General features: G+C 47.5%; 2 protein-coding genes across 7 annotated transcripts in view; one reads left to right on the forward strand and one right to left on the reverse strand.

The window, feature by feature from the left end:
* Nucleotides 1-25,520, reverse strand: part of LOC139061340 (uncharacterized) — a 109,928-nt gene that overhangs the window by 78,839 nt on the left and 5,569 nt on the right. For 3 of the 6 annotated variants that reach the window (XM_070541251.1, XM_070541249.1, XM_070541248.1), the window contains exons 2-3: nt 20,193-20,231; nt 15,888-15,908 (exon numbers count right to left, since the gene is read on the reverse strand). The exons of 1 other annotated variant lie outside the window; for it this stretch is intronic. In XM_070541251.1, coding sequence (XP_070397352.1) covers nt 15,888-15,908; nt 20,193-20,231 — 60 coding nt within the window. The remainder of the gene's footprint in view (nt 1-15,887; nt 15,909-20,192; nt 20,232-25,520) is intronic. 2 more of the 6 variants (XM_070541250.1, XM_070541253.1) reach the window with 1 other exon arrangement.
* Nucleotides 776-3,094, forward strand: LOC139046998 (piggyBac transposable element-derived protein 4-like). Its single transcript, XM_070520928.1, has one exon. It carries the CDS (start codon nt 1,323-1,325, stop codon nt 2,943-2,945), a length of 1,623 nt encoding a protein of 540 aa, XP_070377029.1. The 5' UTR covers nt 776-1,322; the 3' UTR covers nt 2,946-3,094.

Genomic DNA, 25,520 nt, shown 5'->3' on the forward strand with positions numbered 1-25,520 from the left:
TGTCCTAGTGCAAGCGATATCTCGCTTCGTGCAGTTGCATAAATACACCTCCGAGGTCTTGAGCACCCCCTAGTGCATCTTGGATGACATTGGGCGGGCAAGAATCGAACTGGAGGTGACCGGAAGGGTGGAGAGGTTGGACAATTCTGACGTCGAGCTATGCAGTGGCAAAGTGTGTGTGCTACGGTGTGAATCATTTGTGGACACTGGGGGATGTTCTGGGCAGGTCAACTGCTGTGTTCGTGGTGTATGAGTCAGTCGGCAGCAAACAACACACTGCCAATACTCAGCTCGTGGAGTGCCTCTTCAGGGACGCAAAAAATTGCCAGTAGGTAGATAATTCTTGTGGGCCACTTTATTGAGGAATGGGTTCACAGATGGAAACGGACACCTCTTGCTTCGAATGACCGAAGAGATTAAACTAGTTGGGGCGAATCTGGAACCACACTGTCCGGGTATAGTTCCACGAGGACGCCAGGTAACCTGAGGGGGAGGTGGTATTCTGTAAGAGTCCACCTAATGGACGGTCCGTTTCGGCCGCTGCTGATTGGCGAGGGCCGCTCGTCTCCTCCTCGCTCGTACAGCTGCATCCGATCAGCAGTGGCCAAAATGGACAGCCCACTAGGTGGATTCGTCCGAATACCTTATCCCCCGCGGTGTCCCCATGACAGCTACACATCCATCGATTATAACCCTTTGTGGGACAGTGGGACACATACGTCCCACATAGTGCTCCACTCTAAAGGGCTCGTACGAAGCAGAAGGAAACCGGAATCATTCTTGTGATGTGCTGCCACCTATTGAGAGGTTTCAGTACTTCTTTTAAATATAGTTTCAGCAGCCTCCACTAGATGAGGCAGTGAGTCCAGAACTTGAAACTTCGTTCTTTTTTTCTGATGCATTGGAAGTTTTCGACTATATGCGATCCGGCAGAAAAGAAAATCAACATGCCTGGTAAGTAATTCCTTTTTTCTGCATTCAGAGAAACAACCCTGGATTAAAATCAGCTCTTGTTTCTGAGATTTGAGCTTACATATAATGAGATAAATGCAAATTTTCAATACCATGCTGAAAAAAGTTGCACATTTTGCTAAGCCTAATGGCAGAATTTTGAGCGGTAATTTTCGAATTATTTGATCTAGAACTTGTCGTTGCTTTCTAATGCAGGCAAGCGATTTCTATCACAAGAAGAAGCTCTCGAGCTCTATTTTAGCATATCGGACGATCCGAACTCCAATGATTCGGATGGGGAAAGCACAGACGAGAATGTCATTCCCGAGCTTGCGCCTCATTGTACAGATGAGGATGCCAGTGCAGATGAAATGGCTGCGTCAACGAGCAGACAGGCAAAACGCAAGGCAACCTATACAAAAAAGAAAACAAAGAGGCGGAAAAGATCGCTAGACCTGTGCGACAACATCGTGGAAAATGAGGAAGAAACGCCGGGCACATGGGGTTGTGACGAGCCAGACCATGTTCTGCAAGTCCCAAAAACATGGGATCCTGAGATGTCACAAAAGTTGCCATCCAAACCGATTGAAGCTTTTTCACTCTACTTCGACGACGAAGTAATGCAGCTCCTTGTAGAGGAAACAAACCGCTTTGCAGAACAGAAAAACCGGCGAAAATGGAAAACGATCACGTTAGATGAGCTTCGGGCTTTCTTCGGCATTCTGATTCTCATGAGTGTAAACCCGAGACATCAGCTGTACCTTTACTGGAGCAGCGATAACTTTTTCAATGCACCAGAAATCTCAAAAGTCATGTCGTTCAAGCGATTCCAATCCATCATGAATTGCCTGCATTTGAGTGACAACACGAAAGAAAAAAAAAGAGGTGAAGATGGATATGACCGGCTGGCAAGAGTACGCCCTCTCATCGATGCTCTGAACAAACGTTTTCAGAAAGAGTACACGCCATCGGCTCATCAAGCTATAGATGAGAGTATGATCCTATTCAAAGGAAGATCGTCTCTGAAGCAATACATGCCAATGAAGCCCATCAAACGCGGCTACAAGGTGTGGTGCCGGGCCGATTCAGAAACCGGCTACCTGATTGCGTTTCAGGTGTATGAAGGAAAAAATGCGAAGCGTCCTGCCAACCAAGCACTTGGAGAGTACGTCGTATTGTCTCTGGTAGAAGGCGTTGAGCCTGGCACGCAACTCTACTTTGACAATTTCTTCACTTCCACTCGCCTCATGGAGGACCTTGCACAGAAAGGAATTCTTGCTGTTGGTACAGTCCGGACAAACAGGAAGGATCTGCCTGATGAATTGAAAATGGACAACAAACTCCAGAAAGGAGAATATATCTGGCGATCAAAAGGAAGCATTGTTGCATATCAGTGGCGTGACACAAAAAATGTGCATGCTTTATCGAATTTTCACCACCCAAAGGACACAGAAGAAGTTGTCCGCAAGCTTGCAAATGGGTCTTCGGTTTCCGTCCAGTGTCCAAAGGCTATATCCGACTACAACACTTGGATGGGAGGAGTCGACAAATTCGACCAAAAGCGCAATGCATACCGAGCTGACAGGAGGTCCAAAAAGTCCTGGTACAGAATATTTTATTTCTTGCTCGATGCAGCCATCGTCAACGCGTTCATTCAAGTAAATGCTGTGAATCCAATGACCTACTTATGGTTTCGATTGGTTCTTGGACGGGAACTCATCAATGGCCAGACATTCAGAACCACCGGCAGCAGGAAGCCGTTCAGAATGAACAAGGAGGGTAGAAAAAATGGCCACAAAATGGTTGGCGTATCGGATGAAGTTCGGTTCATGGGAAGAGAGCACAACCCTGTGAAAGTGGAAAATAGGCGCAGATGCCGTTGGTGTTCCACGAGGGGGAAAGAAGTGCGAACAAGTTTCTTGTGCAAGGCATGCTCAGTCCCGCTTTGTGTGACCTGTTTTGGAAAATTCCATGAAGTGGTTAGTCAGAACTAACCTAGTGTGGCACCCGTGTAGGTCAATGGGATAAATACGTCCCACATTTCATTTTCCCATTTGGTGTCAATGGGACAAATGCGTCCCACATTTTTTTCTTTAACTATACATAATAAAACTGTGAAATTTGTTTAGAATCATTTCTGTACACCTCATTTTCAAGTGTAATAAAAAATTTTTTATAATTCTTGCAAAAAATATATGTTGTCCCACAAAGGGATACCCTGGGTGTCAACAGGCCTTAACCACTTTCTTGGGCAGATGAACATCAACGAGGAAGGCTTTTACAGAGCTTGCAGCGACCACAATCGGCTGGTTATTTAGTTAAACTGCTCGAGTAGTTTGGTGCCTCACGCCCGATATACAAAGAAACAGGGTAAGTACCTGCCCAGCCGAGCCTCTACGAATGTCGTGGGTGAGTACGAGACGAGTGCTTGATAAGTAGGGCTGTGACCTAGTATGACTATTTGGCAGCCTTGCACTTAGTTATACAAGGACATATGGTGTGGTAAAAGCGCGGTACACGTGCAGTACGCAAACCTTGGTGGAAGCAGAAGAAACACGGCAAGTCCGCTGCGAGGCCAACCGCCAACACACCGATTCCTTGTCAAGAAAGGAGACAAATAGACACGCTCGGCTGCCTGGGCTGAGTACCTTGACCTCAAACACGATCTGCAAATGCTGATACGGGTAAGGATCGTTATATATAATGCCCGTCTGTTTTGCTCTTTAAACGAGGAGGGTAAATCTGCAGCGCAGAGATTCTGGCGATATGTCCAGTCTATGGACTGGACTCATAGATTCTATGTTCAGCTCTTAAATGCGGATACCGGGGAAGCAAGTACGGAGCTTGAAAAGCATCTCACTTCCCACGTGCGTCGCTTATATGGCCATGAAGAGGGAAGCTAGGCCGCAGGCGGAGGAGAGTCATCCCATGTGCCTGAACACGAGACATTTCCAGGAGAGATGCCAGGGTAGGGTTTGGGTGTGTGGTAGCAAGTCAGCGTAGGTGAAATTGATTGTGCATTAAAATGTAACGGCGCCCGCAAAGCAGCTGGACTGGACCGCCTGCCAGCAGGAGTATTTATAGGCTTCGGCAATGAGACGAAAGAACAGCTCACTGGACTGTTCACAGAGATCACTGAAGGTGCGCTAATCCCAAGGCAGCTCGGCCGCTTGTCTTTTTCATATCGAAGAAAGGAGGCAAAGTTGATCTTGTCGAAGAATGCCGCCCACCAGCGCTCTCCACAGGCTTTTTGCAGGAATCTTAAAAGAGTAAATAAGCAGGTGAACATAGGCAAAACACCTGCTTACGGAAATACAGAATAGTTTCCGTCCAGGTCGATGACTGGAGAACGATTTCCTCGTGCTTAGTGGGTGTGTGGCGATTGCCAAGACAGAGCAGCGCTCCCTCCCATGTTGCTTGGTACGCAATGTACCACATGCTCCACTTATTGACTGCCTGTCTACAATCGAAATCCGGGCAACATTGCTGTCTAAAGTACAGCGCCTGTACAGAAACAATACTGCCATTGCTTACTCTGGGGGTCTACTTTCCTGACCTATAAAGGCTGCGAGGGAACTACGACAGATGCCCTGTCGACTACGAGAGGGATACGCGTATAATCTGTATGTAGCCAACCTGAAGCACAAACTTCTCAGTAGTGGTCTCGGTTTCCAGCTATGACTTAGTGCGGTGGACGTGAATGAGAAGTGCAGATTACCTGTTCTCACCTTTGCTGACGACCTTGTATTGATGGCACATTGCCCTCAGGACCTACAGGCGCTGATTAACATCTGTCAGGTGGAGGTAACTCTCCTAGTACTCCGCTTTAACTGCAAAAAATCTGCAATAGTCCCTCTCGCGGGCCCGTCCATGAATCAGGGCGATATAAGGCTAGGGGACGAGGTCCTGATGGTGTGATCGGCATGCAGATACCTGGGAGTGCAAATGTCAAGTAGACCGGAGCTACGTGGCCTACAAGAGGACATCCTCCACCAGATGGCACTTCGGACACAGTGCATCATTCGTCGCCGATGTCTCTGGGGACGGAGCAGCTTTACCATGGTTAGCGACCCATTCAAAATCGTTCATGTTCAGGCGCTAACGTTCGCAAAGGCTGTGCTCTGTCTCTCGGTGCCCACGCCAGAGGTGCTCGAGCGGAGCCAGTGAGATGTTGGTCGAATAACTGTCGGCTGTCATGGTGCGGTGTCCAACGAGGCTATTCAGGGCGAGCTGGGCTGGTCGAGCTTTTAGGCTCGGAAGGTGGTCGGCATAAGCGCATACCCTGGCCACCTGCTCTACATGCCTCGAGGGCGGTGGGCGAGACGTGCATTTGATTACTTGTCAGCGACATGCATGCGCATTCCGAGAATGAGGCGCTTATGTCGCACAAAGAGTAAATACGGCCTATTTCGCGCCGCTGTCAGCGCAATCTCACCAAGGGAATTGGGCAAAACAGGCACCGGAACGAGTGCAGGACGAAGAAACACGTTGGATGTGGGATATGGCGACGAAGTCGACGTTGGCTGTGTGTTGATGTCATAAGAACACTATTGGCATGGTGCACCTGTATGACGATTCCCTTGGGAGTATAGGTTGCCTCTTTGAAGCAAGACCTGGTGTGCTCCGTACACTTGTGCGCCTTCGAAGTATAAACAATGATGTGCGGTGTCAGGCGTGCGGTAAGGAGGACAAAGCCATTGAACATGTGCTGCTACGGTGTGAGGGCATTGGGCCATCTGCAGTACAGGATGTATCCCTGGAGGATGCTCTTGGCTTCGAATGGACTAGTGGAGAAGACAGTGCTTGAGGTGTAGGCAGAGCTGCAGTGGCGGAGATGGCTCATGGCCCAAACTTCTCCAAGTCTAAAACATTGCGTAAAAATAGCAGCATCTTTACAGCGGAAGCATTCGGTATTCTGATAACTGTTGAGCATATAGTACAACACAAAATACAAAAGTCTATAATATACACAGATTCTTTAAGCGTTGTCACAGCCCTGTCCTGTGGCAAAGCAAGCCGAAACCCTGTATTAAACATGCTCCTTAAACACATTCACGTAGCGTATAAACAAAACCTAGCTCTTGTTGTATGCTGGGTGCCAGGCCACTCTGGGATCACAGGCAGTGAAATGGCGGACAAAAATGCTGGACAAGCGGCTCATAGGAATACCGTTGATGTAAGCAGGATGCCTGGTGTGGACATGAAACCTGTGGTACGAAAGGCGCTCGGTATTCATTGGCAAGCTGAATGGGACAAGGTAGTTGAAAATAAGCTCCACCTGCTTAAACCGCAGTTAACCAAACCTTTCCCACTGAAGCTTGATAGACACTCCGAAGTCACACTGGCACGACACAGAATAGGACACACTTATGGCACACACAAACACCTCTTGACTGCAACTGACCCACCGACGTGCACACGCTGCGGTGAGAACTTAACTGTCCTACATGTCCTCATTCAATGTCCTGAACTTCACCGAGAGCGAGTGGCTCATTTTAGGGAACTTTATTCAAATCATATACCCCACAATCCATCAATGTTTTTATCAGAGGATGCATTCTTTAACTTTGAAAGAGTGCTTATATCCTGCAGAAGTTGATTTTCTAGACATAATCTCATATCATCCTAACCATCAGATTGTGCCTCACAGGTGAGGCACAGTCTGATGTACAAAGTATGTCTGAGCTCTCTTGCACTTCTTGCGTAAGCAAGAATTGTACAGCAAGGGTCTCGGGCTATCGGCAATAATTTACTATGTGTGCCTATAACCAAGCATTCGAGGCTTTATATTTATCTTCGTAATTTAACATTCATTCACTAATATTTACAGATTTGTCGTACGTGTAGGCCTCTATACAGCCTCTATTTTAGGCCATAGAACTAAACCCACAATTCTACTAAACCAAACCAGATATCCTGGCGCTCTTTGGCCTTGATGCCCTTGCGCCACTAAACTTCAATCATCATCAGATGCCCCGAATGCTATGGCGAGTGGCACTTGCGAATGGGCACAAAGGACTGCCCATGAGTGTAGCGTGCTCTCCCATTTTTCTTCTTTTTTTCTTTATTGTTCTCCTCTTTCCTACCCGTGCTTGCTTTGCTCAAATGGGTAGGCAGCAGAGCGTCATCCTGGCTTAGGCGTGGTTGCCACGTTCACCCGATACAAAGGGTTGGCAACAACATCATGATCAGTCGAGCGAAAGGACACTCTGGAATACAGGGATTCGAATGCTACTCCTAGCCTCCGGATAAGTTATACTTCCAGAGCATAGCTGAAATAGAGTATTCAACACCTAAACATACAGAGTTTCATGCGGGAGCTTCATTCGGGGCCGTTCAGCCAGCATGGTAATTATGGCATGTGATATGATTTACGCAAACTTCGTCCCTCTGGCTTCGAACGGCTTGGTGACTTTGTAAACTCGTCATTTTCTACAAATTTCTGTGTAATAAATAATTAAATAAACGTTATTAAAGCTGTCCAACGGCAGGATTCGAACACAGGAGCTATGATACAGAGGCCCCCCATTGAAACCATCACGTCACGGACGCCCTTATGAATTCCTAGCGGGCAAGAGAGTGCATTGAGACACTTGGCGCATTTCAGTTTGGCCACCTCGACAAGCTGTAGCAATTGTGCAGGTTCGGAGAATATTCCGCAAGTAGAAAAGTAGGATTGCTCTGAAACTGAAGACAATGAAGGCAGAAAAAGCGAACAATAAACAATGCCACAGGAGCGTCTGAACCCGCAAGCATGAAGACCAGATAAATCCACGCGCTTTCCACCATTACCATGATGGCTGAACGATCGCTGCGACATAGTTCCCTCTAGTAATTATTGTATGAAACTCTATGCCTAATACTAACAGAACGTGCAAGAAGGCATACCGTACGAGTCAAGATGCGGTTTACGTGTTGCAGTGTCTTAACACATAGTTCACGCAAAGAAGCAAGAAAGACAGGTCGAACCATTCATATGGTGGTGGATCAGCCAGCAAAGCGGCTTCTGACGCTTATACGCAGCCTCAAACAACCTACTTCACGCTTTCGAGCGGCCTTCAGTGCGCGCTCTTCATCGGTAGCTTGTGCTCGCCGCTGACGATCACTCTCTCGCATCTGCTCTCGGTGATGTTCTTCGGAGGCAAAGTCACTGGCCGCATTCTCCGCTTTCGCACGGGCATATTGTCGTTGGTTATAGTCGCGTCTCTGCTGTCGACGCATCTCGTCGTACTCGGCTTGTTCTTCAGCCGTGCGCACAATGGATGGCCTTCCCACGTTTCCCATTTTTTTCGAAGTTGTAACTGTTGCGATCATCTACCTCTGCAATGCACATTCCAGTTTTTACACACGTACCGCGGCGCACATCCCCGTGTTTTCCACAACAGCTCTATGCTTTCCCTCCACAACAGCCGCGCCGTTGCATTGAGGGCAGACGGCAGCAGACGCAGCCGGCAGCAACAGCGGCCTGCGCGGGATCACTCCCCCACTACGCAGTTCTGGCGCGCCGTGAAATCACGCGTCCTTTCTTTGTTCTGCGCCGTACTATGGTTCGTTATCTTTTCTGCTCACTTTACGGACGTTAGCTAGCCCAGATACCCCCCCCCCCCTTCCCCCTACGACATCTCACAATCTGCTCACTCATACTAGTCCGTCACGTACGCTGCTTCGCTGTAGAAAAACATCATTCTTGATTTCTGCCGGCTAACAGGAACGGATTTCACGGCACATATAAAAGGCTGCCGACGATTTGCTGTGGCTGCCGACGGAGATAACGGCAGCCATCCGACCTTCGTTTCGTGCTTACACACACACACACACACACACACACACACATATATATATATATATATATATATATATATATATATATATATATATATATATATATATATATATATATATATATATATATATATATATATATATATATATATATATATATATAAAGTTACACAGCTACACAAAATAAGGTTATGGGTAAATTCAGTAAACGTTCATTTATTAACAAAATTTGCAAGCATGTGACAGTACAACGTTAAACTATTCCAATCTCTTTTTATTGCGAGAGCTCGAGGCAGCACGAAGGTAAATCCGCTCGCTGCTGCTGCCGTGCTTCCACACTCCAGTGTTTGGTCAGCGAGTTTCTGCGGTCAACGGAGATCTGCTTGCGTTCCCGGTACGCGCGTGACGTCACGCTTATTAACTTCGTAAACAATAGCTTATAATTTTATACGACCGTTAAAACAAGTATTCTTACTTCGCATAGCTGTCGATTAAGTTGCTATCTCATCGATGCTTCGCGTTCAGAGCGAAACTGCGATGGAAAAATTGTGCGTTACACCGAACACAGTGCGGTGGTCGTACAGGCAGACGTGAACAGATGTCACTCGATGACCACGGACACTCGCTGCCTGGACTCTGACGTGATGAAGAACGGCAGCAGCGGTCAGCGAACACTTCGTGCTGCCTCTACAGCTTCAACGAGTCTCTAGAAATTGAGATGACGCGGCCTCCAACTCTAGGGATGGACAACACAGCTCACACGAATCCACAGGTTATCTCGTCTCACGAAATCTTTGTATCTGCCGCCGCTGATAACCTTCAAGATAGGTCCAGTGCGGCCACTATCAGCTGTGCCACGCGCAGCAACGGCTGGGCTAGAATTGGAGACACGCTCATTTGCCTCTACCCCCTCCACCCTTGTAGGCTAACACTCGAACGCTTTCCCTCGCACCTACAACATACCTACAACATACCGCACCTGATCGTCAGAACCACGAGGATACCACCTTCGAGCCGGTAGGCCCATTTTAGGACTTTTTATCGGACTTCGAAGATCTCCGACGTGGCCGGGGATCTAAGTCTCGCGTTAGGCTTAGCCACACCCGACACCCAGGCGGGCAGCAAGTAGGTCGGAGCGACAAGGCATCGACCGAAATGGATCCCCGGGGCGCTACCAACTCTGTGACAAGCAATTTTATGGCCGGGCCGGCCCAAAACCCGGCAGAATGCCAAGTAATGGAGGAGGCGCCCGCCACCACGCATTCGAGCACGGAGGAAGCGGGCACCGGAGCCGCAGAAGGGGACCTCATGCAGCAGGACGCCACGGGCTAGGCGAGCCGGCAGCAAGACGGGGAAAAAAACTGGCAAATCTACCATTCCAGGCGCCAGAAAAAGAATCTCAAGCGCGCTACAGAGAGCGACGTCATTTTGAAGACGAGAGGATCCCAAGCCACGGGGAACAATAACAAGATGACGCCGGCAGCCACAGCTGGCAGCGGCGTCACGCAAGACGGCGTGACGGGAGCGCTGCAGCAACAACAACAAAAGGTGCGAGCGCCGCGGCAGCCGAGGCAGAGGCTGCCACCGCTACCAACGGACGACGCGAAGATCATCATCCGGCCCAAAGGGGGGCTGAAAATCAAGGACATGAAACCATATCAAGCAACGCAAGCCATCATAGAGGCCTGCGGGATGAAATTCAAGGAAGAAGACTTTCTGGTCAGGCTCCGACCAGGGTCCAACATCGTCATCGCAACTAATTCCAAGGAAGAAGTAGCGGACGTCATCAGGAATATCAAGTACCTCCCATACAGCGGCATCAATTACGAAGTAAACGCTTACGTGGCGATGCCTGGGGACGTAAAGCGGGCGGTCATCCACGGACTACCGATAGGATTACCATCTGAAATACTGGAATCTAAGCTGCGAGTACGTACTAAAGGGGTGGAGATCCTGGCGGCAAGGATGCTGGGCAAGTCGAAGACGGCGCTAATCACCTTCGACGGCCCCATCATTCCCAAGTGGGTCATCTTCAGCGCAGTAGAATACAAGACATACCCCTACAGACCAACCAGACAGTTTTGCTACGTATGCGGCACGCAAAGACACCGCTCGGACGTCTGCCCAACGCCGGGAGCGAGAACCTAAAGGCAGTGCGGAGCAAACAACCCAGTTGAAGGACATCAGTGCCAACCAAAGTGCCTGGTATGCGGAGGCGAACACGCCGCCGGTACCCGGGACTGCCGGATGCGCCTCAAGAACATCGACGAGCTGCGAGGACGAGCCTCGCAGAAAAGCCGAGGGCGGAGCCGGAGCCGTAGGCGCCGTCCCAGGTGGCTGAGCTCAGAAGGAGAGCAGAGCCGCTCGCGGAGCCGAGGCCGCAGCCAAACGCGGAGCCGGGACCGCAGCCACTCCAGGGACAGCTCCTTCCCACCGCTGGGGCCACCATCCGCAGCCAAAGGGCAGTGGGAACAGCAGCCAAAACCACAACAACAACAAAAGAAGGGCGGAGTTAAGGTAAGCTGGGGGGCAGGCCCTCCCAAATCACGGTTTCCGCACATGGAAAATAACAATAACGACAACGAACTTAAACAACTAAGGGAAGAAAACAAGGCTCTAAGGCGAGAACTAGAGCAGAGTAGGAAGAAAACAGAACAACTAGAGGAGAGAGTCAAAGAACTAATCAGGGAACTGTGAGAGCAAAGGGCGGGTAGCCTGCCGCGACAGCAGACTCCACCTCCAGCTATGGAGCAACAGCCACATCAGTCGGAAAAGGGAACCATAGAAATGCAAATGCAATCCTTTATGCATAAAATGCTGGAGCAAATGAGTTTGATGCAACAAAAGATCGCAATGCAAGATCAAAGCTTTCGCAACTACATAAAAAATCAAAATAGGCAAAAGATAACAAATGAGCCTAGAGATAGGCTCTATCACGAAAAAAGATTCGGCACCGAAAACGAAAGTATAACAACAACCAACAATAAACCAACATGGCTAGAAACAACACATTAGATATATGGCAGTGGAACTGCAGATGCTACCGCAAAAAGCAAGGCCCGCTGCAGCAATTCATAAATTCACAGTTAAGTCGTGCTGACATAATCGCGCTGCAGGAGACAAACACCATGCCGACACTCAAGGGATACACGTGCCAAGAAAAAGATCGCACGGCCACCTTAATTAGTAAACAACTAATCGCCATAGCACACGATGAAATTCCGGACACGCGGATAGTACACATCGTGACAGAGGTAATTCCAAAGAAAAAGGGAAAACAAAAAAGCACTTTTATCATAAACTTATACAGTCCGCCACGACAAAATGACGGGGATTTTCAGAAACTTTTCATACGAGCCAGCACGCTAGCGAAATCCAACACCCTGCTTATAATGGGTGACTTTAATGCCAGGGGGCAGAGCTGGGGATATCAAAAAGACACTAAGAAGGGAACGCAAGTTAGCGACGCAGCAGAAATCGCAAGCTGCACCGTTTTAACGGATGCAAACCATCCAACGCGAATAGGCAACAGCGTTAGTCCCGACACATGGCCAGACCTGACATACGTCAGGGGAGCTAGACAAGCCACGTGGGAGAACCTGCTGGAGAACCTGGGTAGCGACCATTATATTATAAGAACGCAAGTGTCAGCAGAGAACAGCAAGCGCAAGGTAGCAACAGCCAAAATAACGGACTTGAACGCTTTTCGCAAAGAATGCAAGCACATGGAGGGGGCGATAACCTCCATAGAGGAATGGTGCAAACAACTTAAGGAAATACAGCAACAATACACCCAGGAGGTCGAAAGGTCAGAGCAAACATCGGAGGTGGACTCGCGACTCCTCAGGCTATGGGAGGCAAGGCGTGGACTAACAAAAAGGTGGAAGAAACAACGACTAAATAAGAAGCTAAAGAAGAAGATAGCAGAGGTTACCAAGGAGGCAGAGGAATACGCAGCCCAACTCACACGACAAAGTTGGCAAAAGTTTAGCGACACGCTGAATAGAACCCTCAGCACCGCAAAGACCTGGCGTATCCTCAAGGCTCTAATGGACCCAACCAAGACCAAGTCAGAAAGTAACAAGGCCATCCAAAAACTAGTACACCAATTTGAAGCGACAGAAGAAGAGCTACTGGAAAAAGTCCGTGTAAAGTGCTACGGGCAAGATAACCCGAAGCGTACACGGAGAGATACCGAGGCGAAGAAAACCCCGACCTAGACAGACCCATCACCAGGGAGGAAGTTTTCGCAGCAGTTAAGGCATCGACCCGGAACACAGCAGCAGGTGCGCACAAGATTAGGAACGCACTAATCCGCAACCTAAGTGATGAGGCGGTCACAAAGCTGACGAACTTCCTCAATACACATTGGGAAGCGGGGACACTGCCAGAGGAATGGAAACATGCGGAAGTAGTTATGATCCCCAAGCCAGGGAAAAAGCTACTAGTAGAAAACCTACGGCCGATATCACTCACTTAGTGCCTTGGCAAGTTGTACGAGCGAATCGTGACAAGGAGGCTACAACAATACATGGAAGATGAAGATCTGTATCCCCACAGTATGTTCGGCTTTCGCACCAAATTATCAACCCAAGACGTCCTACTACAAATTAAAGAGGGGGTTCTAAGCAACATCCCCTACAACGGAGAAAACATAATAATGGCACTCGATGTCAAAGGAGCATTCGACAACGTCAGCCACGCGGCCATCCTCAAGGGACTGGACGATCTCAATAGCGGACGAAGAATCCACGGCTACGTGACAGCGTTCCTATCAAACAGAACAGCCACGGTGCGGTGGGGTTAGGAGACCTGCGCACAGACAAGTTCCACACGCCTAACAAAGGAACCCCGGAGGCATCCGTGATCTCACCGATCCTTTTCAACATTGCAATGATTGGGATAGCGCGGAAGCTGGAAGGGATCGACGGCATACATCACGCAATTTATGCCGACGATATCACCATCTGGACTAACCAAGGCTCACTCAGCCAAAAAGAAGAACGACTACAAGCCGCAGCAACATGCGTGGAAGAATGTGTTAGGGAAAGTGGCCTCGCCTGCTCGACGGAGAAGTCAGAGCTCCTGCGAGTCAGAAGAGGAAAACGCTCGGAAGAACAAATCAGCGTCACCCTAGAAGGACAAAAAATACCAGAAATGAAGCCGTCAGGATTCTGGGAATGTGGGTGCAGAGCAATCAATGCTGCACACACACCATAAACATACTCAAGCAAGCGACGGCACAGGTGGCACGTATGATCACCCGCGTCTCGCAAAAAAGAAGTGGCATGAAGGAGGAAGATACAGTCAAGTTGGTTAAGAGCCTCATGATCAGCCGGATTACGTACGCCTGCCCATATTACTACACAAACAAAGGCGAGCGGGACCAGGCCGACGCCATCACAAGGAAAGCGTTTAAAGCAGCGCTTCACCTGCCGGCCAACACCTCGACAGAGAAGCTGCTGGCCCTCGGACTCCACAACACGTTCGAGGAGCTCAAAGAAGCTCAATTAGGGTCGCAGCTACTCAAACTCCAGCAGACTACCACGGGCAGAGAGCTCCTAAAAGAAACTGGGCCATAAAGAAATTGAGAGGGAAGAACAAAGATCGGCAAACCTACCCGATGAGTATCGCAGTACTATCAAAGTAGGGTCCCTGCCAAGAAACATGGACCCGAATTTACACACAGCCAGGCGGAACGCTAGGGCAAAGTATGTAGAAAAATACCTAGCAACCAAGGCGAACACGGTATACACGGACGCCGCGGTATATCCTCGAGAACGAAGGGAAAAAGAACAGTAATAGGCTCGGACTATAGGGAAATCACTTGCGCGTCGGCACGGTAACCGAGGGAGAGGAAATGGCTGTTGCTCTAGCAGCTGTGGAGGGCTACCGCACAAATAGATCCCTTATAATTCTAACAGACTCCAAGTAAGCATGTCGAAACTACACTAACGGCAGAATTGGTCTAAAAGCGCTCCAAATCTTCCTCCGCGCTGGCCAACAGAATAAACACATTGGACACACCATCTTTTGGGTACCGGGGCACACTGAGATTGAGGGCAACCAAAGGGTCGATAGGATCGCTTGCGAGCATACAAACCGAGCGGGCCTAAACAGAGATCCTGAGGACTTCATGACAGTGATCCCAACGTACTCTGACATACTAAATTACCATAGAGGGACGAGGATCAGATATCCCCCGCCTCACAATACACTCACTCAACAACAGGCAGTTCACTGGCGAAAGCTGCAGACAGGAACTTTCCCAAATTTACGTAAACTACACAAAATGTCCCCAGGTCAATACAGGGACACATGCCCGTGGTGTGGCGCAATACCCACACTTTATCACATCACATGGGAGTGCAATACGAATAAGGCATTCCACAAAATAGAAAATCCGAGTGTGGAGCAGTGGGAGAGCGTGCTCTCCAGCGGCGACCCTAGGCTCCAACGGAGGCTGGTGGATCATGCCCGACGAGCAGCCACGCTCAGTGGTGCCCTGGAATAGGGGCGCCAACCATGCAGGCCGGAGATCGGCATCAACCATTAGAAGATGAAGACATCCGGCCCGACCGCTGAATTACTCTTTCTAGGGCAATAAAGTTTACTTCCTCCTCCTCCTCCTCCTCCTCCTATATTTATATAACACAATAGTTTTTCATGCTGTAACTGGGGTTACGCTAACTATAGACTTTCTTCGTCAGCACATAAAAGTTATACAAAACAATTGCAAAAAAGAATTTTGATATTGCTGAGGGCGCCAAGTAATACATTTCACAAGCACGGCTTTTGTATAGCAGAGAAAGTGAAAATGGTAGCGTTGCCAAAGAATTATTTCTTCTTTAGAAAGTACAAGAAATAACTTTGCGCAAACTTACAGGGCCCAATTTTCGAAAAGTCCAGTGATGAAAATTTGCATATTGACACGCGCATGGATAGCAAAGCATAAGTCAACAAAAGTCAATGTAGAATTTACTGTAATCCCCACTCTAACAATTTCACATACAAGCTGTTTTAGACAGAGAGATGCAATTTCGTTTCCTTGATTTTCACGGAGTGAAGAAAACATATCATGCAAATGCGCTTCGGTCATTCAGAGACGGCACCAGTCTCTTCCAATGTGGGCATTGCCCCTAGCTTTAACTTACTTTCGCTTGTGTAAGAAGACGCTGTAGGTGAGAGACAAATGGAAACACGTGAGTGGTAACTACAGCACGTAACCAATGCCTCATCGTTTAGAAAGTGTCAAACCTCCATTTCCAGTCCACCGTACCTCAAGCTTAGAGTTATGAGTTAATTCTGGAACGCTTAGACGAACTTACTGTCGGCCTAGCCGGTGTATATTTGAGAAATATTTTTAAGGCGCAAACAAGAGACACGGCACAAAGTTAAGGTCATACACAGGACCGGCGCTTGCCCTGTGTGTGTGACATTCCTTTTGTGCCGCGTCTATTGTCTGCCTCTTAAAAGTATTCGTCAAATCTGGAACGCTCATTGCAAACAAACAAAATGGCTGCAATGTGTAGTCCAACATCTTAAACGATTAAATCATTAAAATGTTTCCTAATTAATTTCATTCATGCATTAACGGTCGAGATTGGCCTAACCTGATGGCCATTTTAAAAAGGAGAGGGGTGAAGACCTTGCAATTATCTCTCAGTTGCATCAACAAGCCATCAGCTGAAAGGTTAAAAAAATTAAATTGTGTGGTTTTACGTGCCAAAACCCCTTTCTGATTATGAGGCGCGCCGTAGTGGAGGACTCCGGAAATTTCGACCGCCTGGGGTTCTTTAAGGTGCACCTAAATTAAGTACACGGGTGTTTTCGCATTTCGCCCCCATCGAAATGCGGCCGCCGTGGCCGGGATTCGATCCCGCGACATCGTGCTCAGCAGCCTAGCACCATAGCCACTGAGCAACCAGGGCGGGTAGCTGAAAGGTTTGGAAGATTATAATACGCTGTGTTCAAGAAAAGTTGTAGAGAATTACTTCATCAACATGGCTTTACCCTGAATTCCTGCAAATTCGTTGACTATTTTCTAGAGCCACATTGTTTTTTTCCCCTTAAATTACGAACACTAAGGCATATAACGTGCATTTCTGGTAGACTTTATTGCCTGCAGAATGATTCTTCATTCTCTGAAAAATTTCTTCTTAATTATATTCTATAGAGTGACCTTGCTACTGCGCCATAAACTCGCCAACAGCCAGAAATCGGAAAAAAGCGCGAAGGGGGCAACTGCGGCGCTGTTGTCCTACGAGTGTTTATTTTGGTGTAAGAATATGAAGGCAAAAAAAGCAACAAACGGCTGATAACTCATAAGACTTATATAAATAAAGCTGACTATCTACCATCATACCATAGATTCTAAGCTCGCACGTAATTCGCATATATATCTTTAAGGCGACATTTCTCTTAGATATAAGTTTTATCTATACCGGCATCAGTATTGGAATGTCCTTATTATTCAGAGTGCAATCGCATAACTAATACATTCGAACGAGCTAATTAGTATGTTACCGAACGTGCGTACTCCAGTGCCGCCCCTAATTCTCTGCAACTTCTGCGAAACGCCGTGTCGATGCAGATTTCGAATATTGTTTCATAAATACCCGTGGCTGGAGCTCAGTAGATAGGCAACCGCGCATTTCAATAATTAGCTTCTCAGCTAATTTGGCTAAACGATAACCAACTGACCCAACTAAACAAACCAGCAGAGTGGGTTTCGCCATTGTAATGTGTCACGAGTCCGAGTCAAAGGTCGGCGTGGCATCCGCAGTTCTTTTGGCCGAGCTTGCTACGAAACTCGTCAATTATCCACTCGGTTGCTCCAGTTCCCATATTAGCAAAAGTGAGGATGCGGTACTGTCGTAATTTCTCAGGCATTCGGCGTTTCGCATTAGTGACCGAGGAATGGAAGAAGGTACGCTTCGCATTTGCAGTCCGCTTGGAACTCTGTGTTACCATATGCCGTGACTTGAACCTCAATGATCTTTACACCACTGCACCCGAGCAGAACCGTGCCGTGTGCTTTACTGAGGGCAGTATTCGAACCCGGTGGGTCGGGCTGCATAGAACATATAGGCTGTCATGTTGGCCTCATGAATTTCCGTCCATCCTGCTAGCACCGGCCACTACAACAAGAGTTTTCAAAGCATCGCCATGCATATATCGTTTTAGGCTGTTTCTGAGCCTGCGGCAGCACCTGCTTCATTGCACTAGCAAGAGTGAAGAGCCTGCCTTTCGCTACCGCTCGCAACTGTCCTGAAAGCGTGCGCTTTGGCATCCTGACGTAATCAGCCGAAAGGTGCTACGCCCTCACGTGACCGTTTGGCTCTAATGGTTGGGAGAAGGTTAGCACGCTTTAAAATCAAAATACAAAGACATTTAGAGCAGGCTGTATGGCTTCGAGGATGGCGAGTATGCAATGGCCACATCCTAGTAGCAGGGACCGTATTACGAGCCGCTCGCAACACTGCTCAATACTGTGAGTTGCGTAACAAAGATGACCATGCATGCTATGTTAGTCGAAATACGAACAGCCTTGCTGACAAATCGAAGCTATTGAAAGTACAGCCACGATTGTGATTCCTAACGAAATAACCTGAAGCAGCAGAAGCTTGATGTGGGCGAGTTGGTTTTGCATACTTGAAGAGCGCTACGAAGACGCGGATTAAAAGAAGAACATGTACGACGGACAAAGCGCTTTGTCCGTCGTACATGGTCTCCTTTTAGTCCGCGTCTTCGTAGCGCTCTTTTTATGCGAAGCATATTACTAGAGCTCAACCCAGCTCCTCAGGCGTGGCGGTGTCGCCTTCAATACCACGTGACACCGTGACATCACGACAGAGCAGAAACGGGGCTCCAACTCGCGCCGTCGCTCGCGGCGTCGCCTTCAAGGCTGACCACGTGACACCATGACGTCACGACAGAGGAGAAACAGGGCTCCAACTCGCGCTGTCGCTCGCGGCGTCGCGGCGGTATATAAGCAGCTGCGCTTGCCTCTGCTAGACACTCACGAAGTGAGATACCTCCTGGAGACAGAGCTGCTCGTCGGAATGAGAAGCGAAGGCTGCGGCGTGCTACACAGACTGTTTCTAGGCGGCTTTGCTACGGCGCAGCGACTACGCGCCCCGCACCAGACGCGGTGAGCGTCGAGCAACGCAGCGTTCGGCGCGACAACGAAATTTGCGCCTGAGCAAGCGCCGCACGCATGAGCCAAAGATACCGGCTTGTCTGCGACACGAGCTCCTTAACGCTGTCGCGTGAAAATAAAGGCTAGTATGCTTCGCATCCTGGGCTTAACCTTAGCTAAGCCACAGCCAGTTTTTCTTCAAGTAACGAAATAAGGCGGTAGCGCTGTTCAGTGTAAAAAAAAGGGTTTTACGTGCCAAAACCACTTTCTGATTATGAGGCACGCCGTAATGGAGGACTCCGGAAATTTCGAACACCTGGTGTTCTTTAACGTGCACCTAAATCTAAGTACACGGGTGTTTTCGCATTTCGCCCCCATCTAAGCACAGCCGCCATGGCCGGGATTCGATCACGCGACCTCGTGCTCAGCAGCCCAACACCATAGCCACTGAGCAACCACGGCGGGTCGCTCGCTGCTCGGTGTAGGCGCTGAGGAAGTAGGATTGGTCAGTACTACATCTCCTTCAGGTACACCTTGAGGAATTTTACACTTCTTTTTCACTGCGAAAGCTGTATATGACTAACCTTCCGTTGTTTCTTTGGCGTCGGGCAACAGAAACGGACTTAGCGATTTGTAACAAACCCATACCGGTGTAGCACGGCAGCGCAGATGTGAGAATGCGGAGCCGATCAGAACAGTTCGCCGTGAAAAATACCGTGACGTCAAGGTTATCGCAGTATATAAGCAGGAGAGGTATCGGCGCTAAAAACAGCTGCGTTATCGTTGGGGCGGACACGTATAGTTCGTACACTCGAAGAACAACATGCGTACGAGGAGCGCCCGAGGGTACAGCAACGAGAATGCAAACGGCGCAGGCACGAAACGACCACCAACGAAGAACGTTCCCGCGATTCTGAACGAAAACGACAATCTCCAGCCCGGGCAACCATTCCACTCTGTGAAGATGGAATGACAGCGAAAGCACTTTGCTTCTCGTGTGAGAGCTTTGACTGTCAGCTTTCGCTGCCATTCCATCTTCACAGAGTGGAATGGTCGTCATTCTTTAATTCCTTTTTAGACACATACGCGAAACTTCGGAATGCCTACCGCGGGTAATATATGATGCACATGATGCCTAATTAGGTGCAAAAAAAAAATCAAAATGACCATGATTCTGAAAAAAAGCAGCAGACATTTGGTCGTCTTTCTGTGCGCATGAATTTCGAAATTGCTCCAGTAACAGCTCAAACGTTTTCAGAGTGAAGGTGCTATGTTTCGAGCGTGGCACGTCTTTCTAAACGTGGTCATCGGGACTTACCTTCCACAGTGGACTCGACCGTCGACATCTCTGTCTCACCTTGTCATGTGCGAAAGAAGAAGAAATTATGGACCAACAATGCGGGGAATACAAACGTGAATACAATTATAGCCAATGAATAAGCGCGTGACAGAGGTACACACGTAGTAAGACAAGCGGCCTTGTATACGTAGTAAGACAAACGGCCCTTGTATTTCCGGGATGCATTTATCTGGGTAGATGAGGACCGCCAAGCAGTATTACGCGATCAGTAACACGGAACATCTTACCCGTACCAGAACGTTGACTTCCCGCAAAAAAAGCGTTTATCAGGTGCACTTCATATATTTGATTTATAATTTCGTTCCTTTAATTATTAGCTTATTACTTAGTTGCTAGCATTTTTTTGCTTATTAGATTTCTCTCGTCTCTTGCAATCTTCAATACACACTTCTTCCACTATGCAGGTTCTGTGAGTCTGACACATTTAGACATTAAAAAAAAGAACTCATTTTAAAAGAAACGATGCTTTGTGCATCTCGTGGTTACGATAAGGTGCACGGAACTACAAATTGTGAAAGAGGCAGAGGCGATGTTTATTAGCATATTTGCGACTAGGGCTGCACAATGCTTTCGGCTGTGTTCTGCTGCGTTGCGTGGTTTATCTCAAGCCACCGAAGCTCAAAATGGGTGTGAACGGGGCAGATGTCTATAGATGCCTGTAGATCGCAAGTAGCGGCTGCCATAAGGTTCTTTCTATTTAAATTTCGAGCTGAATGCACACATGATCCCGGAACGGGAGCCCGCAGGCGCATTGTGCATCTGTATACGCCAACAAAGACGACTTTACTTGCGTATAGGTACATCCTCTTGCACCCGCACCTTCTATGCCACGGCCTGCCTATTACTAAGGTTGCGCAGTGGAAATAAACAGGACACGCAGGAACACAAAGCGACGTACTCGAGAGACATGTTGCATGATGCATGAGGCATTTTATTTCGTTTTCCCGTTATATGGGTTCTTTGTGCTGTTTTACTTTTGCGCTCATTATTTCGGTTATTATTATTGTATTTTTTGCCCAATGACATTAGAGCGGCTATATATTTTGCGTTGTTTACGAGAACAACTGTATCTTTTGTCGTTTCTCTGATATGTGCACTACAGGTCCTATTATTTTTGCGCAATGATTTAATGTATGCATAAGATGTTGTGCATACATTTTTGTACTGTCTGCTAATAATGCATATATATTATGCTTTGTTTTATGCCCAACATATATACTCTGCTAGTCTTTCGTGACGCCCCCCTTACCGCATACCTCGTGCGAGGCTTGTAAGGACATTGTTGATAGACAAATAAATGAATAAATAAATAAATAAATAAGTAAATAAATAAATAAACTAGCCCTTGAGCGAAATCCTTTCGTTAATAGCTTGGTATTCGTGTCACAGCGCTGTAATGTGTACGCCAAGGAAAACAATACTAGGTGGAAGCTTACCATCACAATTTTGAAGCTTATATTCATTAAAACATATAAAGGAAAAGCTCGAGGGCAATCACTATATCATAATCAAGCAGCACACTCTCATAAAAGTAGTAATTCGCCTTTCGGGGCGTATCTTGACCTCAAACAATAATCGACATCTATCTTGCGTACCTTTCCTGTCCACAAAGTTGCGCACTTGGTGTACTTCTAGGTCACGAACTGCATGTTCGTTAACACCGTGGCGTAACAGTCATCTCTTTCTCTTTCATCAAAAATTTGTAGACCTTTTACAGCGAGCAGTCTGCGCACCAGGAGCGCCGCCATTGGACGCCTTCTGGATCGAGAGCAGACGGGCGTCAGCAGCCACTAGCTGCTCCAGCAACGTTCCGCCGAAAGGCCGCGAATCGCTGATTACTATTATTTGAAAATGTGAAAGAATAGAGGAGGAGACGAGCTCTGTCGTGAACTGCAAGGACTGCGACAGAGTCCTGAATGTGTCAAGAGCATAGACTTGAAGAAAAATACAGGACACCTCTTGGCAGATCCCTGACGAAGGCAAGTATTATTTTGTCTATTCGATCACTCCAACCTGGAATATGCCGTTTTCAACCATAGTTTATTGCTTCGTCTGCTTTTCCCTTGAACATCAGTTCCCAGTGGACGTCCTCGCTAGCTTTGATAACAGGCAGAGGTATGTTGCTCTAAGGGTTCAACACAACTGCTTCGGCAGCGAGAAACAAGCGCGAGGAACACTGCTTGATGCATTTTATCTTTTACAACTCTGTAGATGAAGCGGATGGCAAAGACAATTTCCATCGTCATCATCAGCAGCAGCAACGACATCAGCAGCCGGTTTTGTGTCTACTGCAGGACGAAAGCCCCTCCCTGCGATCTCCAATTACCCCTGCCCTGTGCCAACCAATTCCAACTAGCGCCCGCGAATTTCCTAATTTCGTCGCTCCACCTAGTCTTCTGTCGTTCTCTATTGCATTTTCCTTCTCTTGGTACCAATTCTGTAACCCTAATGGTCCAACGGTTATCTAACCAGTGCATTACATAACCTGCCCAGCTCCATTATTTCCTCTTGATGTTAATCAGGATATCGTCTACACCCGTTTGCTCTCTGATCCAAACCGCTCTCTTTCTATCTCTTAACGTTATGCCTAGCAATCTTCGTTCCGTCGCTCTTTGCGTGGTCCTTAACTTGTTCTCAAGCTTCCTTGTGAGCTTCCAAATCTCTTCCCCATATGTTAGCACCGGTAAAATGCACTGATTGTACACCTTCCTTTTCAACGATAACGGTAAGCTTCCAGTCAGGAGCTGGCAATGTCTGCCGTGTGCGATTCAAGCCATTTTTATTCTTCTGTGAAGTTCCTTCTTATGATAAGGGTTCCGTGTGATTAATTGACCTAGGTAAACGTACTCCTTTACAGACTCTAGAGGCCGACTGGCAATCCTTAACTCTTGTTCCTTTGCCCGGCTATTTATCATTATCTTTGCCTTTGCATATTAATCTTCAACCCCACCCTCACACTCTCTCTGTTAACGTCTTCGGTCATCTGTTGTAACTCATCCCTAGTGTTGCTGAACAAGACCATGTCATCTGCAAATCGAAGGTAGCCGAGATATTCGCCGTTGGTCCTTGCTCCTAAGCTTTCCCAGTTTAGTAGCTTGAATACTTCTAAACACGCACTGAATAGCATTGGAGAGATTGTGCCTCCGTGTCTGACCCCTTTTTTTATAGGTATCTTCCTGCGTTTCTTGTGTAGAATTAAGGTAGCTGTAGAACCTCTGTAGATATTTTACAAGGCATTTACGTAAGCGTTCTGTACTCCTCGATTACGTAATACCTCCATGACTGCTGGCATCTCTACTGAATCAAATGCTTTTCGTAATGTATGGAAGCCATATAGAGAGGCTTATTGCACTCTGCGGATTTCTCGATAACCTGATTGATGACATGGATTTAATCCATTGTAGAGTATCCCTTCCTGAAGCCAGCCTGTTCCCTTGGTTGACCAAAGTCCAGTGTTGCCCTTATTAGATTATTTTGGTAAATATTTTGTATAATACTGGGAGTAAGCTAATGGGCCTATAATTTTTCAATTCTTTAATGTCTCCCTTTTTGTGGATTAGTATAATGTTTGTATTCTTCCAGTTTTCTGGGACCCTTGTAGTCGATAGACACTTATAAAGAGCCGCCAGTTTTTCAAGCTTTGTCTCCTCCATCTTTGTTTAAATCGACTGTTATTCCACCTTGTCCTTCCACTGTTCCTCGTTTCATGTCTTTCAAGGTCCTTCTGACATCATCGATAGTGATAGGAGTTCCTGTATCCTGTTCATTACTGTTTCTAATGGAGGTATCCTGACTCCTCTGGGTAGTGTACAGGTCAGTATAAAATATTTCCACTTCCTTTACTATATCTTCGAGATTGCTGATGATATTACGCTGCTTATCTTGCAGTGCATACATACTGGTTTGTCCTATGCCAAGTTTCTTTCTCACCGATTTCAGGCTGCGTTCATTTTTTACGGCCTCTTCAGTCTTTCCCACGCTATAGTTTCGAATATCCCTTACTTTCGCCTTGTTGATCAGTTTTGACACTTCCGTGAATTCTATCCTATCTCTTGAGTTGGACACTTTCATTTTTGTCGTTTCCTTAATTATTAGCTCATTTGTTACTTGGGAGAGCTTGCCTACTAGTTGCCTTGGTGCCTTGCCACAATTTTAGGCACTGTTCATTCTTTGGAAATGCTTTTGCACGTTAATTCGAGTGGTAAGTGGCGTATATGTTATTTGGTGACGGCAAATTCACTATTGGCAGCGATGGCAGCAATAATGTAATTAGGAAGCGCTAGTTGTCTGTCCGGGAAAATACCCAGCGGCCCCCATACTCGGTAACCCAAGTTGTCTACTGTGCCAGGCAGCACCCAGTAGCCAGTTCCCGCGACTCGTGCTGCCTGCACGGCGGATGCCTAGTGGCCCAAGCTGGTAGACAATTTAGGTGACATGGACGAAGGGCGTAAAGTAGCTGAATAAGGCTTAGAATACTAATGAGGTTACAAAAATATGCCTCGCATTTTGCGCCGCTCTAATCATGCTGCTCTGAGAGGCAGTAAAATATTCAATGTTTAAAGATGGGCAAAATCAAATAAATGCTAAGACGCCTTGTTTGGTACAGGGATTGTGTTTTCCCACATTTCCTCTAGAATCTATGGAAATGTTGATGTTTTGATTAATGCTGTGGCTATTCTTTTGACAGCAAGCAGGATCGCTCGAAGTAAATTTTATGGGCAGTTTTCGCAAATTGCACGCGTGGATTATGATCACTGACAGCGCGAGAAAAGTGAAAACTTGAGCAAGCACTAAGTGTAAGCAGCGTGTCATTGTTTAGTAATGTCGCTGCATCCGGGACAACAAAGGAGCGACGGGGACACAAAATGAAACCCACACATTCCAGTTGTTTGAAGGCTCGCCGAGATCTCCACATGCAGGTTATGTATGAGATCGACTGTCTAGAAGAGCAGACGACCGACTTCTTTTACGAACGCTCCCACGCGCGCTTAGGCCTCGGTATGTTGTAAAACAATGTACACCCTAATAGTGAGTAATAGTATAAACCATTCTATATCTAGCACCCATACCCACTCTGGGGCGTACGTGCATGCCTCATTGTGTAAGGGTGTGAGTTATAGACTGATTTACACCTTTGTTCACTTTTGAGGGTGTAAATTATTTTGCAGTGTAGCCCCAACCACCTGACCACCCTGGTACGAGCTTTGATCCCCTCGTTGCCCTCTGGGTGCCCTGAAGATCCTGCCCAGTGGGCTTTATTGTACTTTCAGGCTTTCTCCTTTGTCC

Source organism: Dermacentor albipictus, chromosome 6, assembly GCF_038994185.2.
Source record: "Dermacentor albipictus isolate Rhodes 1998 colony chromosome 6, USDA_Dalb.pri_finalv2, whole genome shotgun sequence".
In the NCBI taxonomy this organism is placed as follows: Eukaryota; Metazoa; Arthropoda; class Arachnida; order Ixodida; family Ixodidae; genus Dermacentor; species Dermacentor albipictus.

Excerpts from the sequence above, each read along its gene's own strand:
- LOC139046998 (XM_070520928.1), top strand. The coding sequence starts at position 1,323 with ATGGCTGCGTCAACGAGCAGACAGGCAAAACGCAAGGCAACCTATACA.